The sequence below is a fragment of the Doryrhamphus excisus genome, chromosome 5 (assembly GCF_030265055.1).
Source record: "Doryrhamphus excisus isolate RoL2022-K1 chromosome 5, RoL_Dexc_1.0, whole genome shotgun sequence".
Taxonomy (NCBI): domain Eukaryota; kingdom Metazoa; phylum Chordata; class Actinopteri; order Syngnathiformes; family Syngnathidae; genus Doryrhamphus; species Doryrhamphus excisus.
In genome coordinates, this window is record NC_080470.1 from 18,083,601 (window position 1) to 18,105,648 (window position 22,048).

The 22,048-nt window shown below is 36.1% G+C and overlaps 2 protein-coding genes across 2 annotated transcripts in view; one reads left to right on the forward strand and one right to left on the reverse strand.

Annotated features, from left to right (window-relative positions):
• Positions 1-174: 174 nt before the first annotated feature.
• Positions 175-21,538, reverse strand: cth (cystathionase (cystathionine gamma-lyase)). Its single transcript, XM_058074385.1, has 13 exons — positions 21,379-21,538; positions 19,435-19,631; positions 16,251-16,332; positions 14,458-14,553; positions 14,283-14,392; positions 14,077-14,211; positions 13,935-13,992; positions 11,391-11,468; positions 9,051-9,203; positions 8,690-8,811; positions 6,720-6,772; positions 6,299-6,437; positions 175-575 (listed from the first exon to the last, which is right to left on the reverse strand). The coding sequence occupies exons 2-13, from the start codon at positions 19,615-19,617 to the stop codon at positions 549-551; spliced, it is 1,236 nt and encodes a 411-aa protein (XP_057930368.1). The 5' UTR covers positions 19,618-19,631; positions 21,379-21,538; the 3' UTR covers positions 175-548.
• Positions 20,969-22,048, forward strand: part of LOC131130155 (ankyrin repeat domain-containing protein 13C-like) — a 28,738-nt gene continuing 27,658 nt past the window's right edge. Inside the window, exon 1 of the mRNA XM_058074382.1 lies at positions 20,969-21,669. Coding sequence (XP_057930365.1) covers positions 21,315-21,669 — 355 coding nt within the window. The 5' untranslated portion in view covers positions 20,969-21,314. The remainder of the gene's footprint in view (positions 21,670-22,048) is intronic.

Genomic DNA, 22,048 nt, shown 5'->3' on the forward strand with positions numbered 1-22,048 from the left:
TGTGCATCACTGTAAATTTCATTTAAAAAACACACTTTTGACAAAATATGACTATATGAAATAAGTTTTTTTTTTTTTTTTAAAAAAAAGGTTATTTTTTGGGTGGCAAAAATACCACCATGTCTATCAGTTGCACTACTGATTCATGCTTTTGTTGTGAAATGGTGGCGAAAATGCAAATACATGCCGCTTATTTATTCATAATAGCAGTATCATCATGTACAGTACAGAATATGGTCTATTCACAATTAATCTGCATTATGTTTGTGGTATGAACATTATATATGTTTTTTAAAAAAAGTAGCATTTTAATCGGATGCTCGACAGGAAAGATGGAGGTGGCGTCATTCAACTTGTATCATTGCGAAGCGCTTTAAAACACAAAAACAATGTCAGCCCAGGTCCGATAAATAATAGTACTGATAATAGTAAAAGTGTCATGAGTAGTAAAAAGACATGACGGAGTAGGATTACATTTTTTTTTGCATCTAAGAAGAGAGGAGATGATTTGTTTTTGGTGTTGGGAGCCTTCCTCTTCGTGAAACTCTTCAGGCACTCGCGCTGGTCTTTGGGTGCTATTAAAAAGGGAAAACAGGAAATGAAAAGTCATCAATGATCCCACAGAGCAACAGGCAGACATTTTCATTAATGCTTGACGACCATTAAATACGCTCCAAGGAGGTTTAACGGCACAAGAGGAGTGCTGCAGCTATGAGTCCAGCAGAGGGCGCTCTCTCTCTCTCTCAAGTCAACATTTTCCAGCAGGAAGATTCTTCGACAAGACGTGTTGTAAGTACAATGCTGCATCCTGTCATTGTTTAATCGGCCGTGTTTGAATATGGCCGATTATTAGTCAAAATACGTATATTTATTACGTTTGTTGACTAAATTAGGGGCAGGGCTCGACAATAACGTTGTACCGATGGCCCGGGGCAAGTTAAAACAAAATTTGGGCAAGTAAATCCAATCAGTGATATTCCCGTCGGGCAAGTGCACTTTGGCATGCCATACTGCCAAGAGTTTTTTTAAAAGCGGTTCTTGTTGGGTGTTGGTAAAACACGGACTGCGTAATTCCGGTGGTAATTTGCAAACCAATCCTTGCAAATCTTGAAATGGACCAATCAGAATCGTTTATTTAGACCGCGGGCTGTAATCCACAGTCCGCGTTTTACCCACACCCGTTGTTCGCGATCAACCAATCAGCGATCGTTTGACTACGAAAACATCCGTCATGGCGGCGCTGCCAACGTCGTCTAATTCTGAAGGAAACAGCAAAAAGTGATGAACCAGTGCCTCCTAAACAAGTATTTTATTAGCGGCAGCAAATCAAATGATGGCACAGGTGAGTGAATCACATTGCTGTGACAATTTGAAGTGGTCACAACAACACTACCCATTAGATCCAATACCAAGTGCTGATTTTGCACAAGCTACAAAATCTAGCGCTTCCATTTCTCTGTGGATTTTTCTCACCTTTGCTTCACAAATTATTGTTTGACCATTGAGCTTTTTTCTGGATTAAAAACACTTTACTAGTACACAAATGTGTCTATTCAATAATGTTTCATTGTGGTGCACAACTTATAAATATCACTGCTTACTACGACTACCATGTGTAAGGTAGTATGGTAGTACTCTCATTTCATCTTTATTTGAGATTCTCATGTGATGCCACAAAAAATTACATATCATTATGGCAGTCTTTTCATTTTACATGGGGCAAGTTCGGGCAAGTAGTTCTCACCTTAAGGATTCCCCATGGGCAAGTCATTTCGGTTTTTAATGTCGAGCCCTGAGGGGTGTCCAAAGTGCGGCATGGGGGCTATTTGTGGCCCGCTACATATTCTAAAAAAAAAAATATATATATATATATATACAAAAAACAGCAAACATGTCATGTAAACATGTATCAGCAGTCATTTTTCCATGAATAAATTAAAAAATGTAAAAATAAATTTAAAAATAAATCAAAAAAATTTTAATAAATTAAAAATGGTAAGAGTATAAAAGTTGTAATCTAACAAGAAAAGTAAGTCATTTAATGAGAATAAAGTGGTAACATTAAACGGCAAAATAATAATTTTAGCAGCATAACGTTAAAAAATGTTAAATATGTTATGTTAAAATTTGTATGTAAAAAAATTTTGTTGTTCTTCATTTATAATGTGAGAGACTAATAAAAGTCGACTAAATTAGGGGTGTCCAAAGTACGTCTTCGGGGCTATTTATGGCCCGCTACAAATTAAAAATTATATTTTAACAGTAAAACAACAAAAAACAGCAAACATGTCATGTAAACATGTATCAGCAGTCATTTTTCCAAGAATAAAGTCAAAATGTTAGGAACATAAAAATTGTAATCTAACAAGAAAAGTGTGTCATTTAATGAGAATAAAGTGGTAACATTATACGGCAAAATAATGTCATTTTAGCAGCATAACGTTAAAATATTCAAGAAAAAAATTAGTTTTTCCTAATTTATAATGTGAGAAACATATGATACTAATAAAAGTCGACTAAATTAGGGCTATCCAAAGTGTGTCTTGGGGGCTATTTATGGCCCGCTGCATATTCTAAAAATATATTTTAATAGGAAAACAACGAAAAAAACAGCAAACATGTAATGTAAACATGTATCAACAGTCATTTTTTCTTGAATAAATTAAAAATGTAATCCAACAAGAAAAGTGGGTCATTTAATGAGAATAAAGTGGTAACATTATACGGCAAGATAATGTCATTTTAGCAGCATAGCGTTAAAATATTCAAGAAAAAAATGTCCTTTTTCGGCATTTATAATGTGAGAAACATATGATACTAATAAAAGTCGACTAAATTAGGGCTATCCAAAGTGTGTCTTGGGGGCTATTTATGGTCCGCTGCATATTCCAAAAATATATTTTAACAAGAAAACAACGAAAAAAAACAGCAAACATGTAATGTAAACATGTATCAGCAGTCATTTTTTCTCGAATAAATTAAAAATGTTAAGAGCATAAAAATTGTAATCTAACAAGAAAAGTGTGTCATTTAATGAGAATAAAGTGGTAACATTATACGGCAAAATAATGTCATTTTAGCAGCATAACGTTAAAATATTGAAGAAAAAAATGTCCTTTTTCGGCATTTATGTGAGAAACATATGATACTAATAAAAGTCGACTAAATTAGGGGTGTCCAAAGTGCGTCTTGGGGGCTATTTATGGCCCGCTGCATATTCTAAAAATATATTTTAACAAGAAAACAACAAAAAAACAGCAAACATGTAATGTAAACATGTATCAGCAGTCATTTTCCCATTAATAAATTAAAAATGTTAGGAGCATAATCATTGTAATCTAACAAGAAAAGTGGGTCATTTAATGAGAATAAAGTGGTAACATTAAAATATAATAAAAATAATGTATAATATAATATATAATAATGTAAAATAATATATAAAAAATAAAGAAAATTTTCATTTTAGCAGCATAACGTTAAAATATTGTAGAAAAAATGTCATTTTTCTTAATTTATAATGTGAGAAACATATAATACTAATAAAAGTCGACTAAATTAGGGGTATCCAAAGGGTGGCATGGGGGCTATTTGTGGCCCGCTACATATTCTAAAAATATATTTTAACAAGAAAACAACAAAAAAACAGCAAACATGTAATGTAAACATGTATCAGCAGTCATTTTTTCATGAATAAATTAAACATATTAGGAGCATAAAAGTTGTAACCTAACAAGAAAAGTGGGTCATTTAATGAGAATAAAGTGGTAACATTAAAATATAATAAAAATAATGTATAATATATAATAATGTAAAATAATATATAAAAAGTAATGTCATTTTAGCAGCATAATGTTAAAATATTGAAGAAAAAAAGTAATTTTTCTTCATTTATAATGTGAGAAACAAATGATCCTAATAAAAGTCTACTAAATTAGGGGTGTCCAAAGTGCGTCAAGGGGGCTATTTGTGGCCCGCTGCATATTCTAAAAATATATTTTAACAGGAAAACAACAAAAAACAGCAAACATGTTAAGTAAACATTAAGAGCATAAAAGTTGTAATCTGGCAAGAAAAGTGAGAATAAAGTGGGAACATTATACGGCAAAATAATGTCATTTTAGCAGCATAAATTTTAAATATTCAAGAAAAAATATGTTATTTTTCTTAATTTATAATGTGAGAAATACTACTAAAATACTCAGATACTAATAAAAGTCTGGAAAAAAAATTAAAGTTGTAATCTCATAAGAAAAAGTCAGAATTTTATGAGAATAAAGGCTTAATACGGGCTATATGGTTATATTAATATGGCTAACCTCCAAGTGTGTCTCCGCCTCAATTCTTCAAGGTGAAGCAGTATTTGGGTGCTTGAACAGAAGCTACTGTATAACATAATGTAAACACAGGTTGCGTGTTTGATGTCACAGCATACTTTGTCGCAGGCTTTGGAAACGTAAAACTCTAATTATTTGCATCAATACCAAAACGCATAACTGGATTTTTTTTTTTAACTTTATTTTTAGTGCCAGATGTCAGCCGGATGGTGTAGATAACTTAATTTACGACATACAGGACCTAAGATGGGATTGTGTCGGACCTGCATGTAAAGTGCGTTGAGCTACGAGATGTCAGAAGAAGCGATGGTGCGCAAGACTGCACACAAGTCAGAAAAAAAAAAAAAAAGAAGTCTGAGTGAGCACAGAAGCTGAGAAGAGGCTTTGGAAAAGCACTCGTGGAGGAACCATCTGCTGGCTTTGATAAATCCAAACCCACAAATGTTGCTCTGCATCTCCAAATGCAGGATATGGAAGCAAGAAGGCTGGATTCTTCTGATGGATGTTCATGCAGCACTGCACACCCTCCAGCTAACACAACCCCCCCCTTTTTCCCCCCTCCAGCCTTCATTTATCTTCATTGTGACGTACCAGGCCAGCAGTTCTATAGGTTAAGTGAATAAATGCAAAATCAGAACAATTTTTTCCCCTCTTGGGGGAGTTTTTTTGCTTAATCTTCACTTTGAAAGTATCCCTTTCTCATTTGGAGTCTTCGGGTGTTCAAAAAAAGTGCAAGCGCATACAGTTTCAGAGGAGCGAGAATAAAAACCCAGTCATCACGAGGGAGCTATGTAGTGAGTCTGCACAGGGAGAGGGGTTTGGGGCAGGCCAAGCTGTGCCCCATACGTTCCAGTAGATGGCACTGTGGCTGGCAAGTACAAGATTAGCCACACAAATCTTCCAGAATAACAACCGAGTGCTCATAAAGCAATTAGAGCATAGAAAACCTGTTTACAACCTCAGAAATACGTTTTTAAACATGGTTAGAGCCTTCCAGACACGAAATAACACCCCTATAGTCACCCTTACACTCCTATTATCCAATATAGTAGACATGGTGAAATAAAATAAGACGTAAATGAGATATAATAGAAACGAGCAAAGAAAAACCTGTTTACAACCTCAGAAATACGGTTTTAAACAAGATTAGAGCCCTCCAGACACAAAATAACACCCCTATAGTCACCTTTACACTCCTCTTATCCAATATAGTAGACATAGTGAAATAAAATAAGACGTAAATGAGATATAATAGAAACAAACATAGAAAACTTGTGTACAACCTCAGAAATACAGTTTTAAACAAGATTAGAGCCCTCCAGACACAAAATAACACCCCTATAGTCACCTTTACACTCCTGTTATCCAATATGGTACACATAGGGAAATAAAATAAGACGTAAATGAGATAATAAAAACGAGCAAAGAAAAACTTGTGTACAACCTCAGAAATACGGTTTTAAACATGATTAGAGCCCACCAGACACAAAATAACACCCCTATAGTCACCTTTACACTCCTGTTATCCAATATGGTACACATAGTGAAATAAAATAAGACGTAAATGAGATATAATAGAAACGAGCAAAGAAAAACTTGTGTACAACCTCAGAAATACGGTTTTAAACATGATTAGAGCCCACCAGACACAAAATAACACCCCTATAGTCACCTTTACAATCCTATTATCCAATATAGTAGACATAGTGAAATAAAATAAGACGTAAATGAGATATATTAGAAACTCATACATGTTATCATTGGGAGAGTTGATTGTTATTGTTTGTTTTTAACTTCCTGTTCTATACAGTACTTCCTGCGTGTCATTAATGTAACATTACTGACACCTTGTGACCAGTGTAGAATACTACATACCATTATACAAATATTTCTTCACAAATAATAATTAAATTAGCTTTCTGTAATATTTTTGGTATTTTATGTGCTTTTATTTTGATACTTACAGCAGCAGCCAACGCTTGTTTCAGATCGTCGATGATATCGTCCTCATCCTCCAAGCCCACAGAGAGTCGGATCAGAGTGTCGCTGATGCCCAGGATGCTCCTTTCCTTCTCGGGTACGGACGCGTGAGTCATGATCGCCCTGAGTGGGAATAGGACGGATATGGGGTAAAAACCAAACACACGTCACAACTCTTAGCTTCATACGCTTAGCTATGCTAGGCTAACATGCGTCTAACTTCAAAGTGTACTCTTTCCCTGGAAATCCCTGGAGATAAAACAAGCTGTTAAAAAAGTGAGTTCAGTAATTGAAACTCTGCTGCCCTCTTGTGGCGTTAACTTGCCTTTGCAACTCGTTGATGGTAAGATATTAAACATTCTTATTAATATGAGCAGTACTAGAATATTTTTGGCAAATACTTACGGATGCTCTGCTAAGCTTTCATAACCGCCAAGACTCTCAGCCACTGCAAATATCTGGAATTAAAAAAAAACACACATTTTTTACACAGAGAAGCGTTGCAGGGGAACATCCATCTTTAACATCCATGATGGCCGCTGCTTGGAGCCACCATGCAACCACTTTTGCAACATTTCACTGTTTCACATTTCCTTTTCTATGACAGACTGAAATCAGAACAGTATGTCTTACAGCATCGCTATGAAACAGTGTCACAGTCTTTGCATAAGCAACGCCTAATATGCCCCCCCCCGCCAACCCCCCCATCACGGCACAACGTGAAACAATGTGTCACAATTCATTTTCACTCGCTAAATGTACTGCAAAAAAGGCCAGCAAGGATAATTCATAATGCCGCCTACAGAGAACATACTAACTCTCCAATTTCGTTGTACATCTTGTATAATGACAATAAAGGCCATTCCATTCCAACTCCTTATTTCTAAAATGACAAATCCTCCAACTTGCTGATATAGTTCACCTTCAGCTAACAGCTAAAATAATGCATAAGGCTAAAAATAAGCAATTAGCTAAAAATGTCATCTAATACTTCTCTACAAGAGAGGAGAAATATGATCTCAGGGAAGAACTAAATTTGAAACACTTCTATGCTAGGACTACGTTATGCTAGCCATAGCATTTCAGTATGTGGAATCAAACTATGGAATGGATTGAGTAAGGAAATCAAACAATGCACAACGATGAGCCAATTCAAGAAACAATACAAGCAGTTGATGTTTGCTAAATACAAGATGAAGAGTCTTGAACCAGTCATGATGTGCTATATATATCACTATATTGACACTTACTATGGTACCCATTATGGTATTGGATGCTCATATCACCTCCTACTTCGGTACGGGACAAAAAAATTAAAAATTAAATAAATTAATAACATTTAAAAAAGCATTCATTCATTCATTCATGAATGAAATGAAAATGAAATAAATTTTAATAAATTAATAAAATAAAAACCATTCATTCATTCATTCATGAATAATTTTCAAATAAAATAAATGTAAATAAATTAATAAAATAAAAAAATATTCAGGAATGAATAATTTATTTTATTATTTATTTCATTAAAATAAACGAAATTAAAATAAATTGATAAAATTATTCATTCATTCATGAATGAAATGAAATTAAAATACATTTAAATAAATTAATAAAATAAAAAACTATTCATTCATGAATAATTTTAAAATAAAATAAATGTAAATAAATTAATAAAGTAAAAAAATATTCATGAATTAATGAATGAATAAGTTTTTATTTTATTAATAAAAAATAATGAAATTAATATATTTTTTTAATTAATAAAAAATATTCATGAATGAATGAATAGTTTTTTAATTTTAATTATGAATAAAATAATAAAATAATGCATTAATAAAATAAAAACATATTCATTCATTCATTCATTAATATAATATTTTTTATGAATATAATAATTATTTGAATAATATTTTTTTATTTTATGAATTTATTTTAATTTCTTTGATTTTTTTGTCACGTACGAGGTGATATGACCATACAATGACATAATGGGTACCATAGTATATTGACAGTTACAGTTACTGACAGTAACTATGGTACCCATTATGTCATTGTATGGTCATATCACCTCATACTTTGGTACATGACAAAAATAAAAAACTTCAACTATATTAGGAAAACAGGAAGTGAACAAATGTAACAGTTACTGATTGTAAAAGTACCAGATGGAGGAGTAGGATTTAATAAGCTTTGCTTCTTCCTACTCCTTTTGGACATGTGGAACTGGGAACTGATTATGGGATGCACTCAATTGTAATCTAATGCATGTTCAAATGAAATTAAACCATTACCATTACCATTACCATTACCATTACCAATGTGAAACGCCCCAACACGAAAACCCCCGGCATGTGACAACAAAGAAAAAGGTTTACTTTGAGACTACTGAGGAAGGCTTCGGCGTGTTTGAGGTTCCCTTTAATGTAGAAGGTGATCATGCCGGGACATCCCGTGCATTGTCTCTTCATCACGTCATACTGGGGATGAGAGGGCAGACCTGTGACCACACACACACACACACACACACACAAGGAACTGTGAGTCAGCCTTATTAGGCTATAAAATGCTGATATCAAAGTGTGTCAAGGGCACTTTGGCTTAACAAGCACATAAAAAGCCATTTGAACACACCGTCTGGATCGTATTATGAAATACCCGTTTCATAATACGACGCTATTGGCTGGATGAAATGATAGCGATACGGTCCTGGTCAGGTGTACTGTTGCCACAATCTACCTGGATAGATGACACGCTCCACTCTGGCATCAGCCTCCAGGAACTTGGCAGCGGCCATGGCGTTCTTAAAGTGGCGCTCCATGCGCAGGTGTAACGTCTTCAGGCCGCGGTTGACCAGGTAGCAGTCAAAGGGTGATGGCACGCCACCTAGCGCTAGAATTAGGAGACCAATGAATAAGTTAGTCATGTACTGTAGTTTATTTCACCACCATCAGACCTTTTCAGACCTCGACTTACACTACCGCTCAAAAGTTTGGGATCACTTGGAAATTTTGGGGGGCTTTTTCTTGGCAGTCCTGCTATGAAGTCCAAGATCCTGAAGTGGCCGCTTCACTGTTGATACTGACACTGGTGTTTGACGGCTACTATTTAGTGCAGCTGCCAGGTGACGACCTGTGAGGCGTCTTTGTCTTAAACTACACACTCTCACATATTTGTCTGCATCGTTTTTCTGTCCTTGTTAGACCCAGTTTGTGCTATTGCTGAGGATTTTTTTTGTCTGTCATGATTCCAGTCACCCCTGGTTTAATTAATTGGTTATAGACCTGCCAGCGATAAATTCATTTCCATGATATAGGATTCCAAGTCAATATTTTTGTAGTTAGAGCACGGAAAATCTGTTTATGACTTTGTAAATACGAGAGACTTATGTTGCCGATTTTGATACCAATCATCCATGAGTGAAATTGACTGATTCCGACACCGATCATATGGAATAATTCTTGTTTGTTTCTTTGTTTTTCTTGCACAGTTGTGCATCGTTTTTCTGTCCTTGTTAGACCCAGTTTGTGCTGCTCTCTGAAGGGAGTAGTTAACAGCATGGTAAGAGATTTTAGTTTTAGTTAGGATTTTTAGATGGCTTTTCTAATCATCTATTAGCCTTATAAAATGATGAACTTGGATTAGCAGCCATACCAGGAGATTGGTGCGGAGGACTGACAGTTGTTTATAGTAGGCCTCTATGCAAAAATGGACATCCTTCTTTGGTTATGGTTTAATTTCATTTGAACATGCATCAGATTACAATTGAGTGCATCCCATAATCAGTTCCCAGTTCCATGTGTTCAAAAGGAGTAGGAAGAAGCAAAGCTTATTAAATCCTACCCCTCCATCTGGTACTTTTACAATCAGTAACTGTTATATTTGTTCACTTCCTGCTTTCCTAATATAGTTTAAGTTTTTTTTTTTTTTGACACGTACCGAAGTATGAGGTGATATGACCATACAATGACATAATGGGTACCATAGTAAGTGTCAATATAGTAACTAACAATATACTATGGTACCTATTATGTCACTGCTTGGTCATATCACCTTGTACTTCGGTACGTGACAAAAAAATAAATTAAAATAAATTAATAAAATAAAAAAGTATTCATGAATGAATGAATGTATATATTTTTATTTTATTAATTTATTTCAATGTAAATAAATTAATAAAATAATTGTATTAATAATAATAATAAAACAATAATAATAATAACAATATAATAATAAAATAATATAATTTATTTAAATGTAAATAAATTACAATAAAAAATATTCATGAATGAATGAATGAATTAATTAATACAAAAATGTAATTAATACAATAAAACAGTATTCATGAATGAATGAATACTATTTATTGTATTCATTTATTTACATTTATCTTATTTTTAATTATTCATTCATGAATGAATGAATATTTTATTAATTTATTTACATTTCTTTTATTTTCATTTCATTTCATGAATGAATAATTTTTTATTTCATTAATTTATTTTAATTTTTTTATTATTTATTTTTTTGTCACGTACCTCGTAGGAGGTGATATGAGCATCCAATGCCATAAAGGGTACCATAGTAAGTGTCAATATAGTGATATATGTAGCACATCATGACTGGTTCAAGACTCTTCATCCTTGTATTTAGCAAACATCAACTGCTTGTATTGTTTCTTGAATTGGCTCATCATTGTGCATTGTTTGATTTCCTTACTCAATCCATTCCATAGTTTGATTCCACATACTGAAATGCTATGGCTAGCATAACGTAGTAAATGCTAGCCATAGCATTTCAGTATGTGGAATCAAATGTACTTCTTCCCTGAGATCATATTTCTCCTCTCTTGTAGAGAAGTATTGGATGACATTTTTAGCTAATCATCTGATTAATTTTTATTGTTTGTGAAATGGAAAAAATTGTTTATGAAATGCACGAAAATGTGTTTTTCTCTTGTAAACAAAGAAATTTGCAAGTGATCCCAAATTTGAGTGGTAGTGTATGTGGAAAGGCTTTTTTTTTTTAAATGTTTGCCATCCGAGCTAAACCAAAGTAAAATGTGCTCTTCCCACTCACCATTCTGCAAGAACTTCAATTTCTCATACAGATCCTCTCGGTTGACGGACATCAGGCCCATAACCACGTCACTGTGACCTGACGATAGCATTCAACAGTCAACACACCGGCAGCCTTTCATATTATTTACTGACATGAATGACATTTTAAGTGACATTTCCACAAATGTGAGGCGATACAAATTCCACATGACGTACTCTTGCAGGTTTTTAAATGCATGGCAGAGCAACGGGCGAAAGTGTAACCTATCTAGTTATTTCTGGAAAAGGCACAGTATGTTCAGCGAAGATGAACCCTGCATGTCAACTCAATATATTTGAATGAATTACTAAAATGAGCAAATAGCAAATGTAACCAAATAGTTCTTATAACAATATTGACCTTCCCTGCAGAGGCAGTTAGTATTCACTAGCTGTGCACACAACAAACAACATGTCCAGTTCCAATATCAACATCCTGGATCATGGCCTGCCACTGGATGGCGCTGTTGGCCTTTCTCCCTTCTCCATCTGCAACCAAACGTCTGTTCATTCATTCATTCATTTTCTACCGCTTTTTCCTCACGAGGGTCGCGGGGGGTGCTGGAGCCTATCCCAGCTGTCTTCGGGCGAGAGGCGGGGTACACCCTGGACTGGTCGCCAGCCAATCACAGGGCACATATAGACAAACAACCATTCACACTCACATTCATACCTATGGACAATTTGGAGTGGCCAATTAACCTAGCATGTTTTTGGAATGTGGGAGGAATTCATTCTAATTCTAAAATATATATTATAATAAAATTAAAATAAAATAAATATAATAAAAATAAAATAACAATTATTCAAAAAATGAGAAAGTTGGCTTTTTTGGAAAATTAGGTTGCGAAAAAAAAAAGATTATGTTACCGGAAGTCAAAATATTATAGGACTAAAGTCATAATTAAGAGTATAGAGAAGAAGCTGAAAAAGCAGACATGGGTGTGAAAAAAAATTGCATTCTAGCAAGAAAAAAAGGCATTTTTATGTAGGAATATTTAGATTTATTTTTTTGGTGGTCAGCCAATCACAGGGCACATTTAGACAAACAACCATTCACACTCACATTCATACCTATGGACAATATGGAATTGCCAATTAACCTAGCATGTTTTTGGAATGTGGGAGGAAATAACTCTAATTCTAAAAATGTAATAAAAAAATATATAAAATAAAATTAAAATAATTGAAAAAATAATAAAGTTGGCTTTTCCGGAAAATTAGGTTGCGGAAAAAAAAAGATTATGTTACGGGAATAAAGTAAAAATTTTACAGGACTAAAGTCATAATTAAGAGTAATGACAAGAAGCTGAAAAAGCAGAAATAGCTGTGAAAAACATCTCTAATTTCAGGGCAATAAAGTCAAAATAGTAAGATAAAAAATAGCATTCTAGCAAGAAAAAAGCAGATTTTATGTAGGAATATATATATATATTTTTTTTTTCTACCGCTTATCCTCACGAGGGTCGCGGGGGTACTGGAGCCTATCCCAGCTGTCCTGGACTGGTGGCCAGCCAATCACAGGGCACATATAGACAAACAACCATTCACACTCACATTCATACCTATGGACAATTTGGAGTGGCCAATTGACCTAGCATGTTTTTGGAATGTGGGAGGAATTCATTCTAATTCTAAAAATGTAATTAAAAAAAATAAAAATAATAAAAATAATAAAAATGTTAAAAATAATAAAATAGAAATAAAATAAATATAACAAAAATAAAATAAAAATATTTTTAAAAAATAAGAAAGTTGGCTTTTTCGGAAAATTAGGTTCCATTCATTCATTTTCTACCGCTTATCCTCACAAGGGTCGCGGGAGGGGGGGCTGGAGCCTATCCCAGCTGTCTTCGGACGAGAGGCGGGGTACACCCTGGACTGGTGGCCAGCCAATCACAGGGCACATATAGACAAACAACCATTCACACTCACATTCATACCTATGGACAATTTGGAGTCGCTAATTAACCTAGCATGTTTTTGGAATGGGGGAGGAATTCATTCTAATTCTAAAAATGTAAAATAATAATAATAATAATAATAAAATGAAAATAAATATAATAAAATAAAAATAAATATAATAAAATAAAAATAATGTAAAGAAATAAGAAAGTTGGCTTTTTCGGAAAATTAGGTTGCGGAAAAAAATTATCTTACGGGAATAAAGTCAAAATATTACAGGACTGTCATAATTAAGAGTAATGACAAAAAGCCGAAAAAGCAGACATAGGTGTGAAAAAACATTTCTTTCAATAGTAAGATAAAAAATTGCATTCTAGCAAGAAAAAAACCGTTTTTATGTAGGAATATTTAGATTTTTTCTTATTATTTTTTTTAATGGGAGAAAAAGGGGAAGAGAAGTTGATATTTCCACCTTCTGTCTCTCACAAATGCTGAACATTATTAATAATAAATCTGCTTTTACTTGACCGATTTTCACCATTTAAATTTGAAAAGGAACATCATATTACACGTTCCACGCCTGTGAGGTCAAGGATAAAATTGAAATAAACCCACCTACCGTTCATGTATTTGGTGGCGGAGTACATGCAGATATCTGCTCCCAAAGCCAAAGGGCGCTGAGAGAAGCCATGAAAAAATTTGAGTAAATGAGTGACTTCCTGAGCAAACTGCACACGTGTGTGCGTCTCTATCTGGCTCACCTGGAAGTACGCAGACATGAAGGTGTTGTCCACCACCACCACGATGTCTTTGTTGTGATGGTGCAGCAGGTCGGAGCAGGCCCGGATGTCCACCACCTTCATGGTGGGGTTGGTGGGTGTCTCCAGCCACACCATCTTCCATGGTGCAAATAACCAGCATGACCAGTTTGCACAAAGTCTTCTCGAACTGGTGTTTTTTCACTTACTTTTGTGTTGGGCTTCAGCGCCGCCTTGAGTAGCTCGGGTTTGGTACAGTCCACCAAGTCGATCTTCAGCCCAAATTCTCCAGCCACTTTTTGAAAGTAGCGGTTTGTGCCTTGGAATTCACAAAGTAGCAACAATCACCCTCCGATAAGGAAAAGTAACCTCATAAGCGCTCACCTCCGTAAACATCATCCATGCAGATGATCCCGTCTCCTGCTTTCAGCATGTGTGTGATGGTCACCGTTGCAGCCAAGCCCGACGCCATGGCGAGGCCTGCGGCAAAGACGAACATCACTTCATTAAAATACAACGCAAACATCAGCGCAGTTAGTTGCTATGCAGTGTAAACACTCACATCCAACAACCCTTGAGGCGTAAATATGTCTGTGTACTAACACATGACTTCCACAAGCATGTTTAGCTTTTTATTTGGCTTTTTTATTTTAGTGATGTCACCACAGAAAGCTGGTAAAGATGATGACGATGACGACTATTTTCATAGCTAAATGAACTGAAATGGGCGAGTGGTTAGCGCGCAGACCTCACAGCTAAGAGACCAGGGTTCAATTCCACCCTCGGCCATCTCTGTGTGGAGGTTGCATGTTCTCCCCGTGCATGTGTGGGTTTTCTCCGGGTACTCCGGTTTCCTCCCACATTCCAAAAACATGCTAGGTTAATTGGCCACTCCAAATTGTCCATAGGTATGAATGTGAGTGTGAATGGTTGTTTGTCTATATGTGCCCTGTGATTGGCTGGCCACCCAAACTCCAAATCTAGTCATATTACATCTTATTTATGTGTTATTTTATCATATTATATCAACTATATTGGGTAGTATGAGTCTCAAGGTGAATATAGGGGTGCTATTTCATGTCTGCAGGGCTCAAAAAACGTACTTAGAAGGCTTTCTTGACTTTTATTCATTCATTCATTTTCTACCGCTTATCCTCACGAGGGCCGCGGGGGTGCTGGAGCCTATCCCAGCTGTCTTGGGCGAGAGGCGGGGTACACCCTGGACTGGTGGCCAGTCAATCACAGGGCACATATAGACAAACAACCATTCACACTCACATTCATACCTATGGACACTTTGGAGTCACCAATTAACCTAGCATGTTTTTGGAATGTGGGAGGAAACCGGAGTACCCGGAGGAAACCCACGCATGCACGGGGAGAACATGCAAACTCCAAATCTAGTCATATCTAGTCATATTACCTCTTATTTTCTCATATTATGTCAACTATATTGGGTAATATGAGTCTCGAGGTGAATATAGGGGTGCTATTTCATGTCTACAGGGCTCCAAAACTGTATTCAGAAGGCTTTCTTGGCTTTCATTTTCTACCATTTATTCTTACAAGGGTTGCGGGGGTGCTGGAGCCTATTCCAGCTGTCTTCGGGCGAGAGGGGGGGTCCACACTGGACTGGTGGCCAGCCAATCACAGGGCACATATAGACAAACAACCATTCACACTCACATTCATACCTATGGACAATTTGGAGTGGCCAATTAACCTAGCATGTTTTTGGAATGTGGGAAGAAACCAGAGTACCCGGAGAAAACCCACGAATGCACGGGGAGAACATACAAAGTACAAATCTAGTCATATTACCTGTTATTTATGTGTTATTTTCTCATATTATGTCAACTCTATTGGGTAGCATCTAGCATGTTTTCGGAATGTGGGAGGAAACCGCAGTACCCGGAGAAAACTCAAACTCCAAATCTAGTCATATTACCTCTTATTTATGTGTTATTTTCTCATATTATGTCAACTATATTGACATATATATATTGACTGTATGTCTACAGTGCTCAAAAACCATATTTTTCAAGCTTTCTTGACTTCAACTATGGAAATATCCCGTTTTTGAATAAGGAACCCTACTTGGAGGACATTCACTTGTCACGGCCAGGTCTGGGACCAATTACCCGCGCTAAACGAGGGATTACTGCGTTCGCACTTACAGTACTTGGCTCCATCCAGTGCGGCTACAGCCTTCTCGAGACAGTTTCTTGTCGGGTTTCCACTGCGACTGTACTCAAAGCCCTGTATAAAAACAGAATCATGCATTAAAACAACTTATTTGTTTGCTTGAGGCAAGTCTATAAAGCGTAAAGAAAGCTGCTCTTCAGGTCTTTAGAGGGGAAAAAAACACTCAAAGCATTTGCATTCAGTCTTAACCACCAATGAAAGCAACAGTCTTAGTTTAACAATACATGAGTCAGAGAATTATGCAAGGATTTTATTATTGATTCATGCCAGATGAGGAAAGTTGTGCAACTCTGCTCAGACAGTTAGAAGCATTATAGCACCGAGTAAACATGTGGATTCTCGCCAAGCACTTTATTGCATGCCATAATAAGAAGCAGCTTGAATGGGCCTTAAACGTTGCATGCTTATCCTTGCACACGCAAACATGTTTAAAAACAAGAAGGAAGAAGCACAGCTTTTTTAATCTAAGGCTGCAACTAACTATTATACTGTTATATACTATTATATATTATTCTTAGAAGCTCATGGTATCAATTAATCGAGTTATCTGTGAGGCCCTCGACAGATCAAATCAATACGAATCGAACACAAACTGTTAATGGTTTGGCCTAAGGCTGCACCTAACGTTTATTTTCTGAAGCGATTAATTTGAAGCTCAGTGTAGCGATTAATCGAGTAATCATTTTGGCCCTCGACAGATCAAATCAATACAAATCGAACACAAACAGTTAATGGTTTGGCCTAAGGCTGCAACTAATGTTCATTTTCTGAAGCGATTAATTTGAAGCTCTGTGTATCGATTAATCGAGCTATCATTTAGGCCCTCGACGGACCAAATCAATATGAACTTAACACAATTACTTTAGTGATTTGGCCAAAGGCTGCAACTAACACTTATATTCTTAATCGATTAATCTGAAGCTTGTTGTTTCGATTAATCGAGTAATCAGTTAGGCCCTTGACGGACCAAATCAATATGAACTTAACACAATCACATTAGTGATTTGGCCAAAGGCTGCAACTAACACTTATATTCTTAATCGATTAATCTGAAGCTTGTTGTTTTTCGATTAATCGAGTAATCAGTTAGGGCCTCGACGGACCAAATCAAGATGAACTTAACACAATCACATTAGTGATTTGGCCAAAGGCTGCAACTAACACTTATATTCTTTATCGATTAATCTGAAGCTTGTTGTTTTTCGATTAATCGAGTAATCAGTTAGGCCCTTGACGGACCAAATCAATATGAACTTAACACAATCACAGTGATTTGGCCAAAGGCTGCAACTAACACTTTTGTTCTCAATCGATTAATCTGAAGCTTGTTGTTTTAAGATTAAGATTAAGATTAAGATATGCCTTTATTCGTCCCTCAGTGGGGAAATTTGTATTGCACAGCAGCAAGAGTACAGAATCAGTTAAGCAGTACAAAATACACAATATAGAAAAATAAACAATATAACGACTCAAGTATTAACAAAAATCAACAGTTTTTCCCAGAGTTATATACAATACAGTATGTAGATAATATGAGACGAGATGATATATATGACCAGTCTATACACTGAGATCTTGCTAGTGAGTTAATATGAGGCATTATAGAAATACTTCACATAGAACTTAATATATTGCATTTAGAGCCTTAATATTGCACATGGAGGTTGATCAGATATTGCACAGTGAATGGGGTCTGGAGTAACTATACTGAATGTAAAAAGCAAAGTATTACACAGATGTACATAGCAGTGTAGAAGTCTATTGGGAGCAGTGCTGGTTGTACAGCCTGACAGCTGCAGGAAGAAAAGACCTGCGATATCGCTCCTTCACACACTTGGGGTGAAGCAGTCTATCGCTGAAGGAGCTTTCAAGTGCTGTCAAGGCTCCTTCAGCGATAGACTGCTTCACCCCGATTAATCAAGTAATCAGGCCCTCGACGGACCAAATCAATATGAACTTAACACAATCACGTTAGTGATTTGGCCAAAGGCTGCAACTAACACTTATTTTCTTAATCGATTAATCCGAAACTTGTTGTTTTTCGATTAATCGAGTAATCAGTTAGGCGCCCCTGACAGACCAAATCTATACTAACCAAACATAAAAGTTAGAGGTTTGATTTCGGGCTGCAACTAACGATTATTTTGTTAGTTGATTAACCTGAAGCTTCTTTCGATTAATCAAGTAATCAAGTTAGGCCCTCGACAAACCAAATCAAAATGAAGCTAACACATACAGTTACACAAGCAAACATAGACAATATTTCATATATCAGACAATATTTACATTTTAAAGACAACAATGACTTATACCAAATCAAGTATCGATTAATCAGATAAGTGATTAATCAATGAATTGTTACATTTTCTATGTCGTTTGTTCACTTCCTGTGTTTAAATGTCACAGTTTTCTAAACAGAAGAGGGTAAAACATTGCAAATGTGTAACAATTGATAGACAAAGGTCGTGTTTATAATCTTTTATGGTAAAAAAAAAAAGGTTGTTTGCTTTGTGCATGGTTGTTTACGGTTTGCAAACACCCGAGATCAGTACATTTCAATATTTGTGATGTGAAGATCCTTGTGAACGGTGCCATATGTGCCGAAGCTGATAAGTGACTCACTCATGTACTTGAACCTGTTTGTATATTGCAATGCAAAGAAAACAGCCAGCTATGCTATATATGCTATATATGGTATATAATTAGTGTTTCCACAGTGGGGTGGGTGCCCTATGTAAAAAAAGGCGAACACTTGCAGGGCCAAGCATACCAGCAGCAAATTCAATGTCAAAGGTCAGTCAGCCTCCAGAAGTGGTGGGTTGGAGACATTTTAAGTCATTTATTTATTTTGTTTTATGCAAATTTCCCCACTGAGGGACGAATAAAGGCATATCTTATCGTATTTGTAAATTCGCATGTAATCTCCAAGTAAGGAGATATTTAAAGAGACATGACTACTAGCTGTGGTCAAGCCATTTAATTTTAAAACGATCTTTACATTAAGCATTTGGAACACAGACAGGACCCCGGAAGTGATTTTAAATCTCCTGAAACCTTTCAAAATTAAATCCCGACGAGTTAAAATGACGCGAAAACATTCCCTATCCATATTCGCATAAGTAGTAAACAATGTGTATGTTGTGGCAGGATACTCACAGCGTGTTTTCCCGGTGCTTGCTGTTTAAACGTGGTGGAGAGAGAAATCGGAGGCACTACCGCCATGGACGTCCACTGCTCCGGCTCCTGGCCCACGTGAATCGCCTCCGTAGCGAACGACTTGAATGCCGTGCTAAAGCCAGCAAACACGTCGCTTCGGTCACCCGGAATGTGATTCTCCATCGCTTTTCGCGGCCCTTAATGAGAACAAGAACCGTAGAAATGACAGTACAGGCTCTCAAGAGGAAGAAGGGACACCCTTCATCTACACCGGCTTGGTTCTTGTCTCTGTCAGCCAATCAGCGCCTAGTAACATCAAACGCGTGAAGATGATTGGTGTATCACAGGGGCGTCTGACCATGTGACCATTCACGGTTTCAGGCAGTAGTAGCGAGGGGCGATTCTGCTAATATGGGTGTCGAAGTGATACCAACATCAAATGCGTGAATATGTTTGGTGTATCACAGGGCGTCTGACCATGTGACCATTTGGCGAGGGGCGATACTGCTAATATTGGTATCGAAATGATACCAAATGATTGCAGGGTCAGTAATAACGATGCATTTAACTCAAAATCAGCAATACCAATACAACACAAGTTAACAATAAATACACATAACAACAAAAAAAATCTGACTTTGTCAAAATAAACTGAATTGAACTAAAAGGAATGGCATGAATTGATACTGATTGTGATAGTAACCATGGTATCAATACGTGGATCGATCCGATCGCTTTTTAATGGCTTCAGCGCTGATGTAACATTCCCTGTTGTTTGAATCATCTTGTGTTTTGTTCTAATTGTATGGCTCTAGATCACGATGTATATATATTTAATAAAATTTGACATATTATTTTCTTTAAGAGAAACGCAAAACTCAATCATAATGACAGCAATTCATAATAATAATAATAATAAGTTTTTGCTTCAGCCTACTCCTTTTGGGCTTGTGATCAGATATGATATGAAAGAATACAAATGTAAATAATGGAAAGTTATATTTAATTGATGTAAGAAATGCACTGTACTGTTTCATAAATTTGCCCAAATAAAAAAAATAAAATAAAATAAAACAGGAATAATACTATATACTCTATTGCTTATTTGGCTATGAAACACGCAATAAACATTTTGAAAAAAAATGTGGCTGCGTTGCCACTGTTGTGGGAAAATACGAGAGTCACATACTATATTTTGCAAATATGTATTTTATTAATTAATCGTTAATAAAGCGTTCATAAATACATACCATAAATACTTCTCATTACTTAAGGTAATACGTTTTCTGCGCACAGTTTATGATAATAACGTGATAATTAAAATAATGCACCCTTAAAGAAGAACATATTTAAAACAATATTTAAAATGTCAGAAGTATTAGTTTATAAAAGTACATTTGTGTATGTATATAAATTGCAAAAAATACACCTAGTTTTTTAAAATTTTATATTGTATTTTGTGTACTTTTTGAATTTTTTTGTAACTTAATTGTTTAATGTTTTTCTCCGAGTGTCTGTAAATGTGGCTGCCATAGAAAATCCTCCATACAAGTGACCATTAGTAACCTTTGCTGAACTCTCGCGATAACTCGAGGCGGAAGTTATCAGGCGAAGTCAACGAGAGGCGCTCATGTTGTGCTGACAGCAGCGATGGGAGGATAACGAAGACTTTCTTTTTTTTTTACACCAAGCATCGAAAAGGAGTTTGTAATGTTTAGTTTTTAGATATCAAAGCGTCGCTTTTAAGCGTCTTTCATGTTCTTTTATCCACGTTGTTTGCTTGAAGTCTTGCAGCTGGCGAATCGCATCAGTTGACCCGGAGGGTTTCTCGTCAGCAACGACGACACCCTCGGCTCCATTCACGTCACCTCGGAAAAAAAATGACCGGAGAGAAGATACGATCCTTGCGGAAGGACCACGGACTGAGTCAGGACGATGACTTACTGGAACCCGACGAAGAGGAGGCTACCGCCGGGACGTTCGCGGCTTCCAAGACGAAGAGCAGGGCGAGTCGAATCTTTAGCAATCACAAGTTGGTCAAGTCGACATCGCAGCAGAACCAACACGTCAATGCAAACACGCTGTCAACATGTGACGTCATTGATGACAACAACAAAAACCCCATCGTCCGTAATGGACAAGACTTCCCGGTCCATGAATGTGTCTTCAAAGGAGATGTACGACGCCTTTCATCACTGATCCGGACCCAAAACATAGCCCAAAAAGACATTCATGGTGAGTAACTGTGGGTGTGGACTACGGTCCCCTTCGGGTCCTGGACTGCGTTCACACTTGAACCGTGTTAGGGTCCACGCACCTGGTTCGAATTGGTATAGTCCTGCAAGAGTCTAACTGGTTCTTAATGTATTTTTTTTAATCAAAAAATGCTCTTGTTAGCAACCTATTAGCTTGCTTATTCATGGAAACAGGAAGCGGAAGGCATCGTCGCCCGTCTATGATGTCATCGAGGGTTGACGCTGTAGTTCTTGGCCAACTAACACAGTTAGGCTTTTAATAGTTTTATAATTTTAGTTTTACATACATAAAACAATTTTTTAAAAAATAAACAATTTTTAAAAAAAAAGAAGTAGTCAAATTAATCGCAGTTTTCACG

Excerpts from the sequence above, each read along its gene's own strand:
- cth (XM_058074385.1), bottom strand. The coding sequence starts at position 19,617 with ATGGAGAATCACATTCCGGGTGACCGAAGCGACGTGTTTGCTGGCTTT. Across the intron at positions 16,333-19,434 it reads AAGCACCGGGAAAACACGCT|GGCTTTGAGTACAGTCGCAG; the intron begins GTGAGTATCCTG and ends GTTTTTATACAG. Across the intron at positions 6,438-6,719 it reads GAAAGCTTAGCAGAGCATCC|GGCGATCATGACTCACGCGT; the intron begins GTAAGTATTTGC and ends ATTCCCACTCAG.